At 51.9% G+C, this 13,105-nt stretch overlaps 1 protein-coding gene across 1 annotated transcript in view; it reads left to right on the top strand.

Annotated features, from left to right (window-relative positions):
• TOGARAM2 (TOG array regulator of axonemal microtubules 2) overlaps positions 1–13,105 on the top strand; it is a 44,463-nt gene that overhangs the window by 19,266 nt on the left and 12,092 nt on the right. The window contains 8 exon segments of the mRNA XM_061431380.1: positions 41–194; positions 1,063–1,168; positions 1,937–2,172; positions 4,279–4,437; positions 8,574–8,691; positions 9,082–9,176; positions 10,690–10,882; positions 11,756–11,972. Coding sequence (XP_061287364.1) covers positions 41–194; positions 1,063–1,168; positions 1,937–2,172; positions 4,279–4,437; positions 8,574–8,691; positions 9,082–9,176; positions 10,690–10,882; positions 11,756–11,972 — 1,278 coding nt within the window.

The following is a 13,105-nucleotide window of genomic DNA, read 5'->3' as shown; positions in this document are numbered from 1 at the left end:
CTTCTGGGTGAACCACTCTGCTCCTCTCGTTTTCTCACAGCTCAGTCCTTACCTGCGGTGCTCACTTTGGGGTCTCCTGAGTGGGAAGAAGAGGAGGAAGAGACGGATCTTCGAGCTTTCAGGGAGTTGAGGCCTTTCTCGAACCCTGAGCTGGGGCTGGTGGATGCCCTGCAGTGCCTGGAGAGCAGTGACTGGTGAGGAAACAGCCCGTGTACCCTGTGATGAGGTGGGGTGGGGCTGCATAGGAGCTCCTGCCCCGTGCCTCTCCCCCACTGCAGACCCTGGTCCCACGGAGATGGGGGGAGGGGACTGCGTGTGAGTCCCACGGCCAGTGTCTGTCCCGGGCTGCCAACAGTCCTGTGTGCGGCTCTGTGGTGCCCCAGAGCCAGGCCTAGGAAGTACATTCTGACTCTGCAACGCTTCCATGGGGACCTGAGGAAGGTCAGAGTCCTTCCTTTCTCTAAGTCAAGTTCATCCCGCTCCGGTGTTCCTCCCCCACACAGTCTTGTGTGCTGTGTGCTAAGTCGCTTCAGTAGTGTCTGACTCTGTGTGACCCTATGGACTGTGGCCCGCCAAGCTCCTCTGTTCACGGGATTTTCCAGGCAAGAATACTGGAGTGGGTTGTCATGCCCTTCTCCAAGGGACCTTCCCAACCCAGGGATTGAACCCGGATCTCTTATGTCTCCTGCATTGGCAGGCAGGTTCTTTACCACTAGCGCCACCAGTCTTGGTCGTGAGCAAAGTGATGACTTGAGGTCCCATTTGTGGGAAGGCCTCCTTCAGTCCTCATGTTAAGAGCCTTCTCTTGCAGGCGCAGGCTCTGTGGGTGGCCTAGGCTTGGGTTGTGGGGGTGGGCCTCTATCCTGGGTTGGGGTGGGTCATGGACCCCGTAAAATGGCCTGTATTGGGCTGTTGGCCTTTCAGCCTGGCTGTGACACCAGGACATTGCCGCTGATGCCATCAGATCCCTCCCCGCTGCGGCGAGGGTGGTGGCCGTGTGGGCGCCCTGTGTAGAGTGCCCTCCCCCAGTCACCTGTGACAGGGCCTGGACTTGCTTCTCAGGCAGATGAAGGAGAGGGGCCTGGTGAGCATCCAGCGCCTGGCAGCCTGGCACTCGGAGGTCCTGCCCGGGAGGCTACATGATGTGTCCTTGGCCGTGACCGGGGAGGTAAGGGCTCCCGTGCCCCGTGTGCTCTGCTGGACCCCCAGCCAGTCCCCCTTCCCTGGTGCTACTGCCAGTGCCGGTCACACAGCAGCTGCAGAGGGGTCCGTGGCTCCCAGGGCATCCCTGCTTATTTCTCTGCTCTCAGCCACAGAGGTGGGAGCTAGACACCCATTTCTTAGACTGGAAAATTGAGGCCCGGAGTTTCCTTATTTCTAATCTCTGGGTATTGAGATCTGTCACAGCCCTGCGTTGTCCTCTGTACTTAGAATACCTGAGGAGGGATGGAGTGTTCTGGGCTAGATCTCCAACTTGTGGGCAGTTGTAACATTTCCCAAATCCTTTCTCCTGTGAGGCTAGGGCTGGCTTGGCCTAAGGGCGGGCCCAGATGGGCAATAAGATGTATCTTATCACAAGCAGAGGCAATGCCCCCTGTCCTTGGGAGTAGACTGTCCCCGTTGGGGGGCCTTGTGAAGATCAAATTAAACATTAATTGTAGAAGTGCTTTCAAGACTAAGTGTTGTACAAATTCCAGATGATAATGATAATAGGAGGATTGATAATTACGATGATAACAAAAGTAATGATGTTTTTTAAAAATGAGACTACTTTGCCCAGAGCTACTGCAGGGTTTCCATTTCCAGTCTGGCAAGGCCTAGGCCTGCGTGAGGGTGTGGGCCACAGGAGGGCTGGTGCAGGGTTCCTCCTTCCTATGTGTTGGAGCCCTTGGCAGGGCCCAGCAGTCCTGCAGATCCCCGCCCATCTCTCTCCAAGGTCACCAACCTCCGCTCCAAGGTGTCCCGCCTGGCCATCAGCACGCTGGGAGACCTCTTCCGGGCCTTGAAGAAAAACATGGACCAGGAGGCTGAGGAGATCACCCGCTGCCTGCTCCAGAAGATGGCAAACACCAGCGGGTTCATCCAAAGGGCAGCCAACCGGTCCCTGGGGGCCATGGTGGAGCACGTGACCCCTGCCCGCTCCCTGGTGGCCCTCACCTCCGTGGGCATCTAGTACGTGGGGACCTGAGCGGGGGGCAGCCTGGGGAGGTGAGGCAAAGGGGAGAGGCGCTGGGTAGGGGCAGAGCAGGGAGATGGTGCAGGTGCCTCAAGCATTTCCCTTGGGGAGAAAGACCCCTCCTCCCCGGTGGACCTCTCTCCAGCCTCTCCTGGGCCAGGCTGGGGATAATGAGGGCAGCTTGTAGCTGTCCCAGGCACCAGCTGGGAAGGGACGGGTGCTACTCTGTGCTCAACACTGGGGAGCTTGAAGTAGCCGTGGTACTGTCCCCAGAGATGGGACGGCAGAGGCAGCCTTTGGCCTGAGTCTCACTCTACCCAGGGGAGGGATACTTCTTTCTGATGAAATCTGGGCCGTGAGCAGAGCAAGGCACAAAATCTGCTCTAGCTGGCCCCACTTGGCCTTCTGGCGAGGAGGAGGGGACAGGCTGCTGTCAGAGCCCTTCTGCAGCCAGATTTGCTCTTTTCAAAAACCAACACCAACAGCAAAACCAGAAGCATTCCCCCAAGCCCTTTCTCCCACAGGGTGACACAACTCTCAGCCCCAACAAGATAGTCACTGACCGTTATCCCGGGTGGCCTATTGGGTAGAACCCAGGGTGAGCTGTCATAGCTAGAAGGCCTTTGCCCACAGACTCCTGAACCACATTACCTAAGTTCTCAGCCTGGATTGTTACTAAACTTCCCCCAAGCTTCTATTTCCTCATCTGTAAAAGGAGACCAGGGATAATAATAAAATTGTTAGGAAGAGTACAGGAATTGATTCATGAAAGAGGGGTAGGGGAAGCGCCTGTCTCACCTGACATTGATTGAGTGCTGATTGTGGTTGTTTCTAACTAGGGAGAAAGCAATTGTATTTTTTTTCTGGATTCCTCCCCATGCCTCTGCTTCCTTGCCTGCAAGATGATGACGAAATTAGCTTGTGGAGTTGAGGAGACCCTGGTTCAAAGGTGTCTAGTGCAGAGCCTGTCAGGGAGGGTGTGCTCATGGTAAACCGAGCCAATTGATTCTTGTCAGGAAGAACCATGGGAGCCTGGAACAAGGCTGTGCATTGGAACTCCCTAGGATATTGCTTGGAGAAGGCAATGGCACCCCACTCCAGTACTCTTGCCTGGAAAATCCCATGGGCAGAGGAGCCTGGTAGGCTGCAGTCCATGGGGTCACGAAGAGTCGGACACGACTGAGCGACTTCACTTTCATGCATTGGAGAAGGAAATGGCAACCCACTCCAGTATTCTTGCCTGGAAAATCCCATGGGTGGAGGAGCCTGGTAGGCTGCCGTCTACGGGGTCGCACAGAGTCAGACACGACTGAAGCGACTTAGCAGCAGGATATTGCTAAAGTGCAGATTCTGACTTGTATGCTAATGCGCTGGTCCCTGGGCCACATGGAGTAGGGAAGTCTCCCTTTGTGTTCTACTGGAATGGTCCCCAGTGGGGAGGAAGGGGCCAGTGTCACCTAATGCAATGGACTGTGGACACATTGAATGCACAAGAGGTGACATCCCAATGGGTTCCTCCTGTAAGATTTCAGGTTCCCCTAGAAATCACCCATCGATCTCCTATCCCACCTCCTGTTTCAATTCAGCTCAGTGAACACACAGTAAATGCCCACGAAGTGCTGAAGGGTCACCATGCCAGAGGGGAACAGGGGATTCAGTTGAGAGGAAGACTTAGTGTCTGATCCTTGGGAACCATGGGGTACCCCTGTATTTACCAGGGGACAAAGGACAGTGCCCTTCTCCCCCAGAAAGTACTAGTTTTGTCTGGGGGCTCAGAAGGCAGAAGTAGGGTATCCTAGGTAGAGAAAAGGTGAGAAGTGAATTTAGGCAAGGGCAGCACATGAGCTCAGGAGGGCACAGGGGTGGTGGGCACACGGTGGGCCTGGGGACGTCACGTGGCTTCAGTTCCATTGTCAGGAAGGGACTGCTCTTCCTTGAAGATTCCCCTGAGCCCTGGAGGGACAAAATTGGGAGCCCCCTGTGGCATGAAACATGGAGGCACAACTGTAGGTCCATGTGTGCCAGTCTGGGGATGCCCCCGACCGCCACCCAAAACCCCATTCCTTGGCTGAGCCCTTGCCCATGACTGTGTTTCCTTTCAGCCACCGAAACCCCTTAGTCCGGAAGTGCACTGCCGAGCACCTGTCGGTCGTCCTGGAGCAGGTAGGCGCCGAGAAGCTCCTCTCAGGCACCAGAGACAGCACAGACATGCTGGTGCACAACCTGGTGAGACTGGCCCAGGACTCCAACCAGGACACCAGGTAATGCAGGGCCCGGGGGACGGCTGACCTGGCCAGCCCAGGGCAGACAAGGCCTTCAGCCACCCCAAGGGTCTTGCTCATGCAGCTCAGCTTCCCCAGGGCCACGGGGAGGGACAGTGATGGACAAAGTTGTGTCCTTTCCTTACAGCTGTCATCCCACCTCTCCACACCACCACAGCCAGAGCCAGGCCCACTCAGGGAATGGCCACTACCCTCTACCTCCAATCTCTCACCTTTAACTCCCTCTCTAGCCATTGCAACCCTACCATCTGCCTCCCATCCCTCACCTTTCACTCCCCCTCTAGCCACTGCAGTCTTGCTCTAGTTTCTGTCCTGGTAAATGCCCACGAAGTAGGCTCCATTCCCTATAAAGCTATCCATTCATTCATTTTTTTCAAGAGATATGCGATGTGCATTCTGTTCATTACTATGAGCACAGGTGTGAACAGGAAAAATTAGACCCCCGTTGTCTTGGATCTTACCTCCTAGTTGCATAATAAACAAGTAAATAATTATGACAATTTTAGACACAAATAAGGGGCAAAACAAAAATGTAATGGAGAACTAGGTAGGGACTACTTTAGGTTGAGAGTCAAGGGATATCTCACTAAAGACCGACATTTGAGTTGAGAACTGATTGGCTGGTAGGGCCCAGCTCTTTGAGGATTTGGGGTGCAAGAGTCCCAGCAAAGGCAGGTGGTACATCCCCTGGGATGGGCTAAGTTGGGTGTTGAATGATGAGAAGGCGAGCCTTCGTGGAGCACAGTGAACGAGGGGAATGGTGGGCAGTGGTGGGGAGGAAGCAAGGCCAGGCCGGGGAGGGCCTCATGGGTCAGGGGTTGGGGTTTTGGTAGAAGTCTTTAAAAGCTGGAGTTGGGGTCATCTATCATACTTCTCAGTTTGTGACGTGTTATGTCTGAAGCCCCCACCACTCCTGGTTCAGCTCCAGAGGACACATCCAGACTGTGTTCTGTGTTGTGTGCCAGGTGGTGCGTTCACATGGGCTGTCCCAGGGTGTAGCCGGGAAGGTGGCATTGCACGCATGCACCCTCCCCATGCACTCCCACAGGACTGCGCCTCAGGACTGCAACCCCATGCACTGCAGCCCTCCAGGCTCCTCTGTCCATGGAATTCTCCAGGCAAGAATACTGGAGTGAGTTGCCCTTCCCTTCTCCAGGGAATCTTCCTAACCCAGGGATTGAACCCAGGTCTCCTACATGGCAGACAGATTCTTTATTGTCTGAGCTACCAGGGAGGCCCCTCCTCCCCTGCCCCTGAGGTGCCTACATCCTCACAAGCTTGCAATTTCTGGATTTCACATTTTTACCCGTCTAGTGGATAGAAGTGCTAGCTCACTACTGCTTCTTTCCTTCCTCCCTGATTGCTAATGCATTTGGGTGCTTTTTGATATCTTTGCTAGTCTTTTACTTTTTTTGAAAAAAGTCTCTCTGACCACTGGAGGATTGATAGTTGGGGAGAGGAGCCAGGATGCAGGTGGGATGCTGGGTGGATGGCTACCCCAGAATCTGGGCAAGTCATGTTGGAGGCTGCAGAAGAGGGAGAGGGTGGATTGGGGTGTATTTTGAAGGCAGAGCTGATCGCAGGTTGGTGGTGAGGATTTCAAAAAGGAGTCAGAGATGACACTTAGGTTCTCAGATGAACTGTGGGGTGACTGAAAGGGCCATCTACTTAAGGGAGGAATATTGTCAGGGAAGTATTGAATAGAAGGTTTGATTGGTTTGTTCTTCATCATGGGTGGGGGAAGGGACGTTGAGATCTAATACCTCTCCAGATCTAAACCCCTTGCCGACCTCTCTCTCACACTGGATGGCATTGACTGCACTTCATTTTCTTTCTTTGAACCCTATGCTTCTGGTTTCCATGGTGCCACACTCCCTGGTTCTCCTCCTTCCTCTGTGTCTTTCTCCCCTATCTCCCCCCTCACCCGGATGCCCATGGCTTCAGGAGTGTCTTCAGTCCTCACCCCGGCCTTGCAGCTTTCTTTGAGCGACACCATTACTTCCTGTGGCTCCAGTCACAGTGAAACTCTGATGCTCCCCTGTGTCTGCCTCCAGGCGGCTCCTTCTCTGAGCATCCGTCCATCTCTCTGATGCCTCCCCAGGACCCATCACTGGGATGTCCTACTGTCATCCTAAATGAATTCACTGCCTTCTCCTGAAGGCTGCTTCTCTGGCTGTGTTCCCTCTCTTATTAAAAGTCACTATTATTTACTGAGTCATCTGAGATTAAAAATGGGGACGTTATACTTCATTTTTCCCTGCACATTTTAATATCTTAGAATCCTAGGCATCTCACAGTTGTTGTTGGCCAGGCAGCAATTAAGACTTTGGTTTTACTATCTACACAATTGCAAACTTGATGCTCGTTGCTCATCATATAAACCTTTGAATTACTGTCTGTGTTGTAGGAACTACATTATGAGACTTTGTTTGCTGGTTAGCCTTTTATATTTATTTTAAGAAGTCCCTGTGGAGAATTGTTGAGTTTAATCGTTGTTTAAAATGTCTTTAGAAATATTACACTGTTTTTGGCATTGAAATGAAGAGTTATTGTATATGAGAAAAGGCATGGAAAAAGAGTGTTGGGGCATAAATTTGATATTAATGCAAACATTTGTCATTGAAGGAAAGACCCAGATTCCACAGTTTCTTGCAAAGCAACCATTTGGTACTTTACCTGACCTAAGGAAGGAAGGCAGTCCCCACAAGAAGTGTTACTTCTGTTTCTGAGATAGCATGTAGAAGGATGGATGGCTTTCACATGTGGGGCCGTGTCACTGAAGGCAGTGGAAATTGCCCATGTCTTCCTTTTCTGTTTTTCTTTTGGAAATAAATTAATTGTGCATTTTTACAATTAATGAAGTTTTAGATTGAGTGAATATGATAACTCTGGATGCTTCAGGCTCCACCTCCAATCAGCTGCCAAATCGTTCAATTTCATCTTCTTTAGCATCTCTTGAATCTGATCATCCTTACTTAACCCCACCCTCCTGCCTATGTCAGGCCTTAGCATCTCTTGCCTGGATTATTATAGTGGCCTCCTAATAGGTCTCCTGGACCCCAGCCTGGTCCTGGAAGATCCATTCTCCACACTGCTGCCTGAGACATTAAAAAAAAATTGTTTATGTATTTATTTTTGGCTGTGCTGGGTCTTCGTTACTTTGTGTGGACTTTCTCTAGTTGTAAGGAGAGAGGCTTCCTCTTCATTGTGACGTGCAGGCTTCTCACTGCAGTGGCTTCTCTTGTTGTGGAGCACGGGCTCTAGGCACACGGGCTTCAGTAGTTGCAGCAGGCACACAAGCTTAGCAGTTGCAGCTCTCAGGCCCTACAGCGCCGGCTCAGGAGTTGTGGTGCACTGGCTCAGTTGCCCTCAGCCTGTGGGATCTTCCTGGACCAGAGATCGAACCCGTGTCCCTGGCATTGGCAGGTGGTTTCCTTTCCTGGTTTCCTTTCCACCGCACCACCAGGGAAGTCCTGAAGCATTTCGATTTTAGTGCAAATCTGGTCATTCCTCAGCTTCAAGCCCAGTTCCTTCACATCTCCCTAAACTGGGTCTTACCTTCCTTCTTCTCTATCCTGTTCTCTTCCTGGGTCTGGTCTATGCATGCTATTCTCCAACTGCACTCTTGCAGGTCCAGTAGACTGTCTTATGGGGTCCCCCCCTACCACCACTATTCATCAGGTAGAGCTGACCCCTCCCTCCTAGATTGCCCCACCACACCCTTTCTCAGACTTCTAAATGTCTCATGCTAGAAAAAAAGTTATTACTCTTTGGTGTAGCCATCCAACAGAATATTACTTAGCCATTAAAAAGGATGACATGGGGAGATGACTAATGATAAAGTAAAAAAAGCTGGGTAAAAGTTGTATATACATTCTGATATCAACTAAAAATATATATGTAATATATAATAAAATAATATAAAAATTTAATAGTGGTTTTCTCCTGGTAGTGGGATTATGGTCAGTGTTTATTCTGAGTTGGGATTACTGTCACAATAGAAAAAGTATTAAAAATTCTCTTACTATAATTATAAAAATTATGCAGAACTGTAAAGCAAATTTGTATTGCATTCCTGTGGCTGTTGTTTCATCCTGATCTTTCTCCAATGGCAGGTTTTACGGCCGGAAGATGGTGAATATCTTGATGTCAAACACAAAGTTTGATGCATTTCTGAAGCAGTCCCTTCCATCGCATGACTTGCAGAAGGTCATGACAGCTATTAAACAGCGGGTGAGTTGGCAGGCGGTGAGGTGTGAGCTGGTCTGGGGTGGGCATCAGGGCTGAGCCTGGCAGCCTGCAACCCTCACTCGGGTCAAGGGGAGGGGTCATGTGCTCTAGAGGCTTTCATTTTATCCATGACGCCTGATGGGTAGAATTTCCTTCCCGGTGCTCAAACCTGGTTCTGCCTCACGATGCCTGTGTCCCTTGTGCCTGCCTAGGTTTTCTTGCCTTCATCTTCTAAGTGGGGATCTTGACCCCTGAAAGGCTCCCCAGGGCCCTCCCAAGCTCTCCTGGGTGGAAGGGGTTATTCCTCTTGTTTCGGTCTAGACTGGAGCATCTGGCAGTTCCCCAGAGGGCCGCCCCTTTCAGCTCATGTTGTGTGTGTATGTATTTCTCAAGGGAATAGAAGATGGTGATGAGCTTCCATCCGCCAAAGACCGCAAGCTGTCAAGAAGTCTGGTGGTGTATGAGAATGGGCTGCCTGGCCAGGACGGGTACAGTAGCTCTTGTCTCCCTAGGGCTCCCCATCCAAGACTGCTGACCATGACATTCTGCTTGGCCTGGGGCCTGCAGTGGCCCTGGGTGGGGAGAGGGGTATGCATTTGGGCTGCAACTGAGCCCTACTTGGTCGGCAGGACTCATGGGTGAGTTTATGGGGAGAGTTCCCCCACCCACATCTCAGGGAGGGCAAATTGTGGGCTAGGGAGCATCTGCTGGTAGAGATGGGTTCCTGAAGTCTCAGCCATGTAGCTGCTGTTTAAGGGGGATGTGGTCAGGCTCCATGTGAACTCAGGGTTTCTCCATCCACTTAGAGCACCTTTTGCCATCAGAGGGGCCATCCTGGGACTAATTTAGAGGCAGAGGTAAAGTCAAGGCAGGTGAGAAGGAATAGGCCCAGGGGTGACAGAGTGGGCATCAGGAGGAGTTAGACACCCAACAGGAATCTGAAAGTCACTCCTGCACTTAAAACTAAACTCCTTCTGCGGGAGAACATCTGGACTCTTTAGCTGGACCCCTGGGGGAAGCCCCCTCCACGTCTTCTAGATTAACTCCCTGCTCTCAGCCAGACCGCAGCTCCCCGGCCCTCCGAGTTCTCTCTTTCCTGTGCCTCTGCCTATGCTGTGTCATCTGCACCTGGAACATGCCTATTTATTCTATAAGACGTGACCCCACCGTGACCTTCCCCCAGAAGCTCTCTCTGCCCCTCTGCCCCCATGTCCCCTAGGTGGACAGGTTGCCCCGGCCTTCAGTCCTTCACCTCCCATTGGTCCATGAGCTCCTTGGGCAAAGACCACACCTCTCATCTCATCGCTCGCAGTGTCCAGCAGAGCTCTTGGCACACAGTTAGGCAAGGAGCCTGGGGATTAGAGATGACTGTCAGAATGGATGATGTTGGCCTCTGCTGGGTGGGACTCAGGTGTAGGGCAGAACTCAGAGACCCAGGTGAGCACTGGGGCTGGGGGATAGGAGTTCTGTGTGGAGCAGCTCTCTTGTTGGCTGGAACAGACCAGGGGAATATGATGGGCCTGTGATGTTAAGACAAATGTTAGGACAACAGGGCTTCTTAACATTTCCCTCTTCCCAGAGGATACGAGCAGAGCCTAGACAACCAGGGGTCAGGATGCAGGCTCCTGGCAAGACCTTCCCCAACAAAGTGTGTCTGTTGTCATTCCATGGATTTCCACCCTCACTCCAAGCTCCCTCACCCCATTCCTAACTTACCTTCTGAAAAGAGGAAGGAAAAAAAAAAAAAGCAAGAAGAAAGAGCTCTGCCCACTGATAAGAGGACAGAACCCTAGGCACCCAATTGGCACCCTCCTGAGGAAAAGGCACTTCGAGAGTTTCTGAGGCCTGTGACCCCAAGCAGTGGGTGGAGGGGAGGCTCGAGTGGACTAAGCTGCAGGTCAAACTCTGGTTTCAGCCCCATCTGTCTTTGGGGGCTGTGCACGGCACACGATGTATGTTCATTCCCTGGGGCTGCCCAGGTCAGATGCTTGTTCCACGCAGGCTCTGCTCTAATGGCCCACGGCTGGTGGGGCTGCGCTCCTCCATGCGGGGTGGCTTGGAGATGGTGGAACAGCTACGGGAGCTGACGCGGCTGCTGGAGGCCAAGGAGTACCAGTCTCGGATGGAAGGTGTGGGGCAGCTCGTTGAGCACTGCAGGGCCAAGCCAGAGCTCATCACTGCCAACCTGGTCCAGGTGAGTGTCACCCCACACCTGTCCTGTCTCTCCCCCCAGTGGGTGCAACTTCAATCCGGAAAACTCAGGAGAGGGTTGGACATTGTGCCAGACCCTCCAGGGTAAAGGGAGCCTGACAAACACTTGCTTTTCAGTTTCCATGGTGACATAAGATTATCTGGAAGTGGCCAAGAGGACAAGGGCATTGCTTCCTGTTGGGCACCTTGGGACCACTCAGAGACGTGCTGGGCATTTTTCATCATCCCAGCAGATTTATAGGGAGGAGGGTGGAGATGGAGGTTGCCATGGCTAACGGCTGCCCCAACCCTGCTATGCACATGAGGTTTGGGGGTAGAACATGTGGTTGATCAGGCAACTGGGCCAGGATGGCTGGATGGGTGGGTTCAGAGAAAGCACAGGTTTCACAGTCTGGAAATGAGGGTAGATGCCTGCTTCTTCCCGGAGTGAGGCTGCTGACACTCAAGGCACATAGCAGAGTAGTTAAGACATAAGCTTGAAGTTTCTTACTAGCTGTGTGATCTGGGCAAATCATTTAACCTCTCTCAGCCTCAGGTTTTGTTTTGTATTTTAATGGTAAACTGAGGATGAGAACCTGTGCTTCATGGGTCATTAAGATTACTCTATGAGCGAGTGCAGAGTACCTAACAAGATGCTCTATGCCATTTGCTCCCAACGAGTACTCAGTATACAGTCCTTCCCCTCTTGTTGCCTCCCCCTTTGAGAGGTGAGCTCTTCATCACTGGGAATGCTCTGACATAGGCTGGATGGTCCCCAGCAGGGAGGAGGAATCCCTGCCGAGGGCAGCTGGTTGGGCTGTAGGACTCCTGCCCAGCCTGGGTTCCCATGGGCTCTTGGTTTCTGTTCCCTCAATAGGTCTTTGATGCTTTCACCCCAAGACTTCAGGATTCCAACAAGAAGGTGAATCAGTGGGCGCTGGAGTCCCTCGCCAAGATGATCCCCCTCCTGAGAGAAAGCTTACAGCCCATGCTGCTCTCCATCATTATTGCTGTAGCAGACAACCTCAACTCCAAGAATGCAGGAATTTACGCGGCTGCGGCAACGGCGCTGGATGCAATGGTTGAGAGTCTAGGTGAGCCTACTCTGAGCCCCTGCTGGGCTCTGGTAGGTGGCTGGCTCCCTCCCTGGCCCCTCTGTTAAGCTTAGGATGGACATTTCCCCCTTCCCTCCTTTGGAATCAGCAGAGCAGTGAAAAGGCATTGATTGGCTCTCAGGTCAAACACTGAACTGGCCGAAAAGTTCATTTGGGATTTTCTGTAACCCCATAAGTTTCATTTGGGGTCTTATGGAAAACCCCAAATTACCTTTATGGCCAACCCAATATTTCCTGAGGCTGCATAGGGCATGGGTGGGCAGCCCAGGGTCTCCCAGGTTCTTTATTTGTAGGCTTTTCCATGTCATGTCCATCTGGTAGAAGTGGAGACAACCTAGTCTTGCCTCCTCGTGGTACACATGATGGAAATAACTTGCCCTGGGTCACATAGTGCCAAGCAAGTGAGCCACTGGGGCACTGATGGAAAAACAGATCAGGATCACTGAGAAGGAGTTAGAAGAGCTGTCAAGTTTTTTTTAGTTGTAGAGATAGTAGTAGGGGATGTGGTCTGTATGGGAACCAGGCAGGATGCTGGCGAGACAGGAGGGCAAGCCTGTTAGAAAGGACAAAGGTGACCACCTTGACTGTCTGATATAGGAGTCAGGTTGGGATCCCTTTGACTTTTTGAGCATGGAATGAATGAGAATTGCCTTTGCAGTGATTTGGGGTGAGGAGTGGAGAGTGACAGTGGAGTGAGGGATGGGGGAAGAATGAAAAAAAACAAAAAGGCAGAAGCCAAGGGAGAGACATGAGGAAAGACGGCAGCTCCTCTGTCCCTTATGAGCTTTGCAGGATCACATCTTTGTTCTGGAACATTAGGTGGGAATTTTGGTGCATCTACTTATTTTTTTTTTTCAGACATTATACTGTTAAATATTTTTTTTTTTTTTGGAGTAAAGCAGATTAACCAGGCTTCCCAGGTGGTGCTAGTGGTAAAGAACCTGCCTGCCAGTGCAGGAGACATGAGATGTGGGTTCGATCCCTGGGTTGGGAAGATCCTCTGAAGGAGGGCATGGCAACCCACTCCAGTATTCTTGCCTGGAGAATCCATGGACAGAGGAGCCTGGCGAGCTACAGAGTTGGACATGACTGAAATGACTTAGCACGCACAC

The sequence above is a fragment of the Bos javanicus genome, chromosome 11 (genome assembly GCF_032452875.1).
Source record: "Bos javanicus breed banteng chromosome 11, ARS-OSU_banteng_1.0, whole genome shotgun sequence".
NCBI classification, from domain to species: Eukaryota; Metazoa; Chordata; class Mammalia; order Artiodactyla; family Bovidae; genus Bos; species Bos javanicus.
Note: the sequence above shows the minus strand (reverse complement) of the source record. Positions and strands in the feature narration are given on the sequence as shown.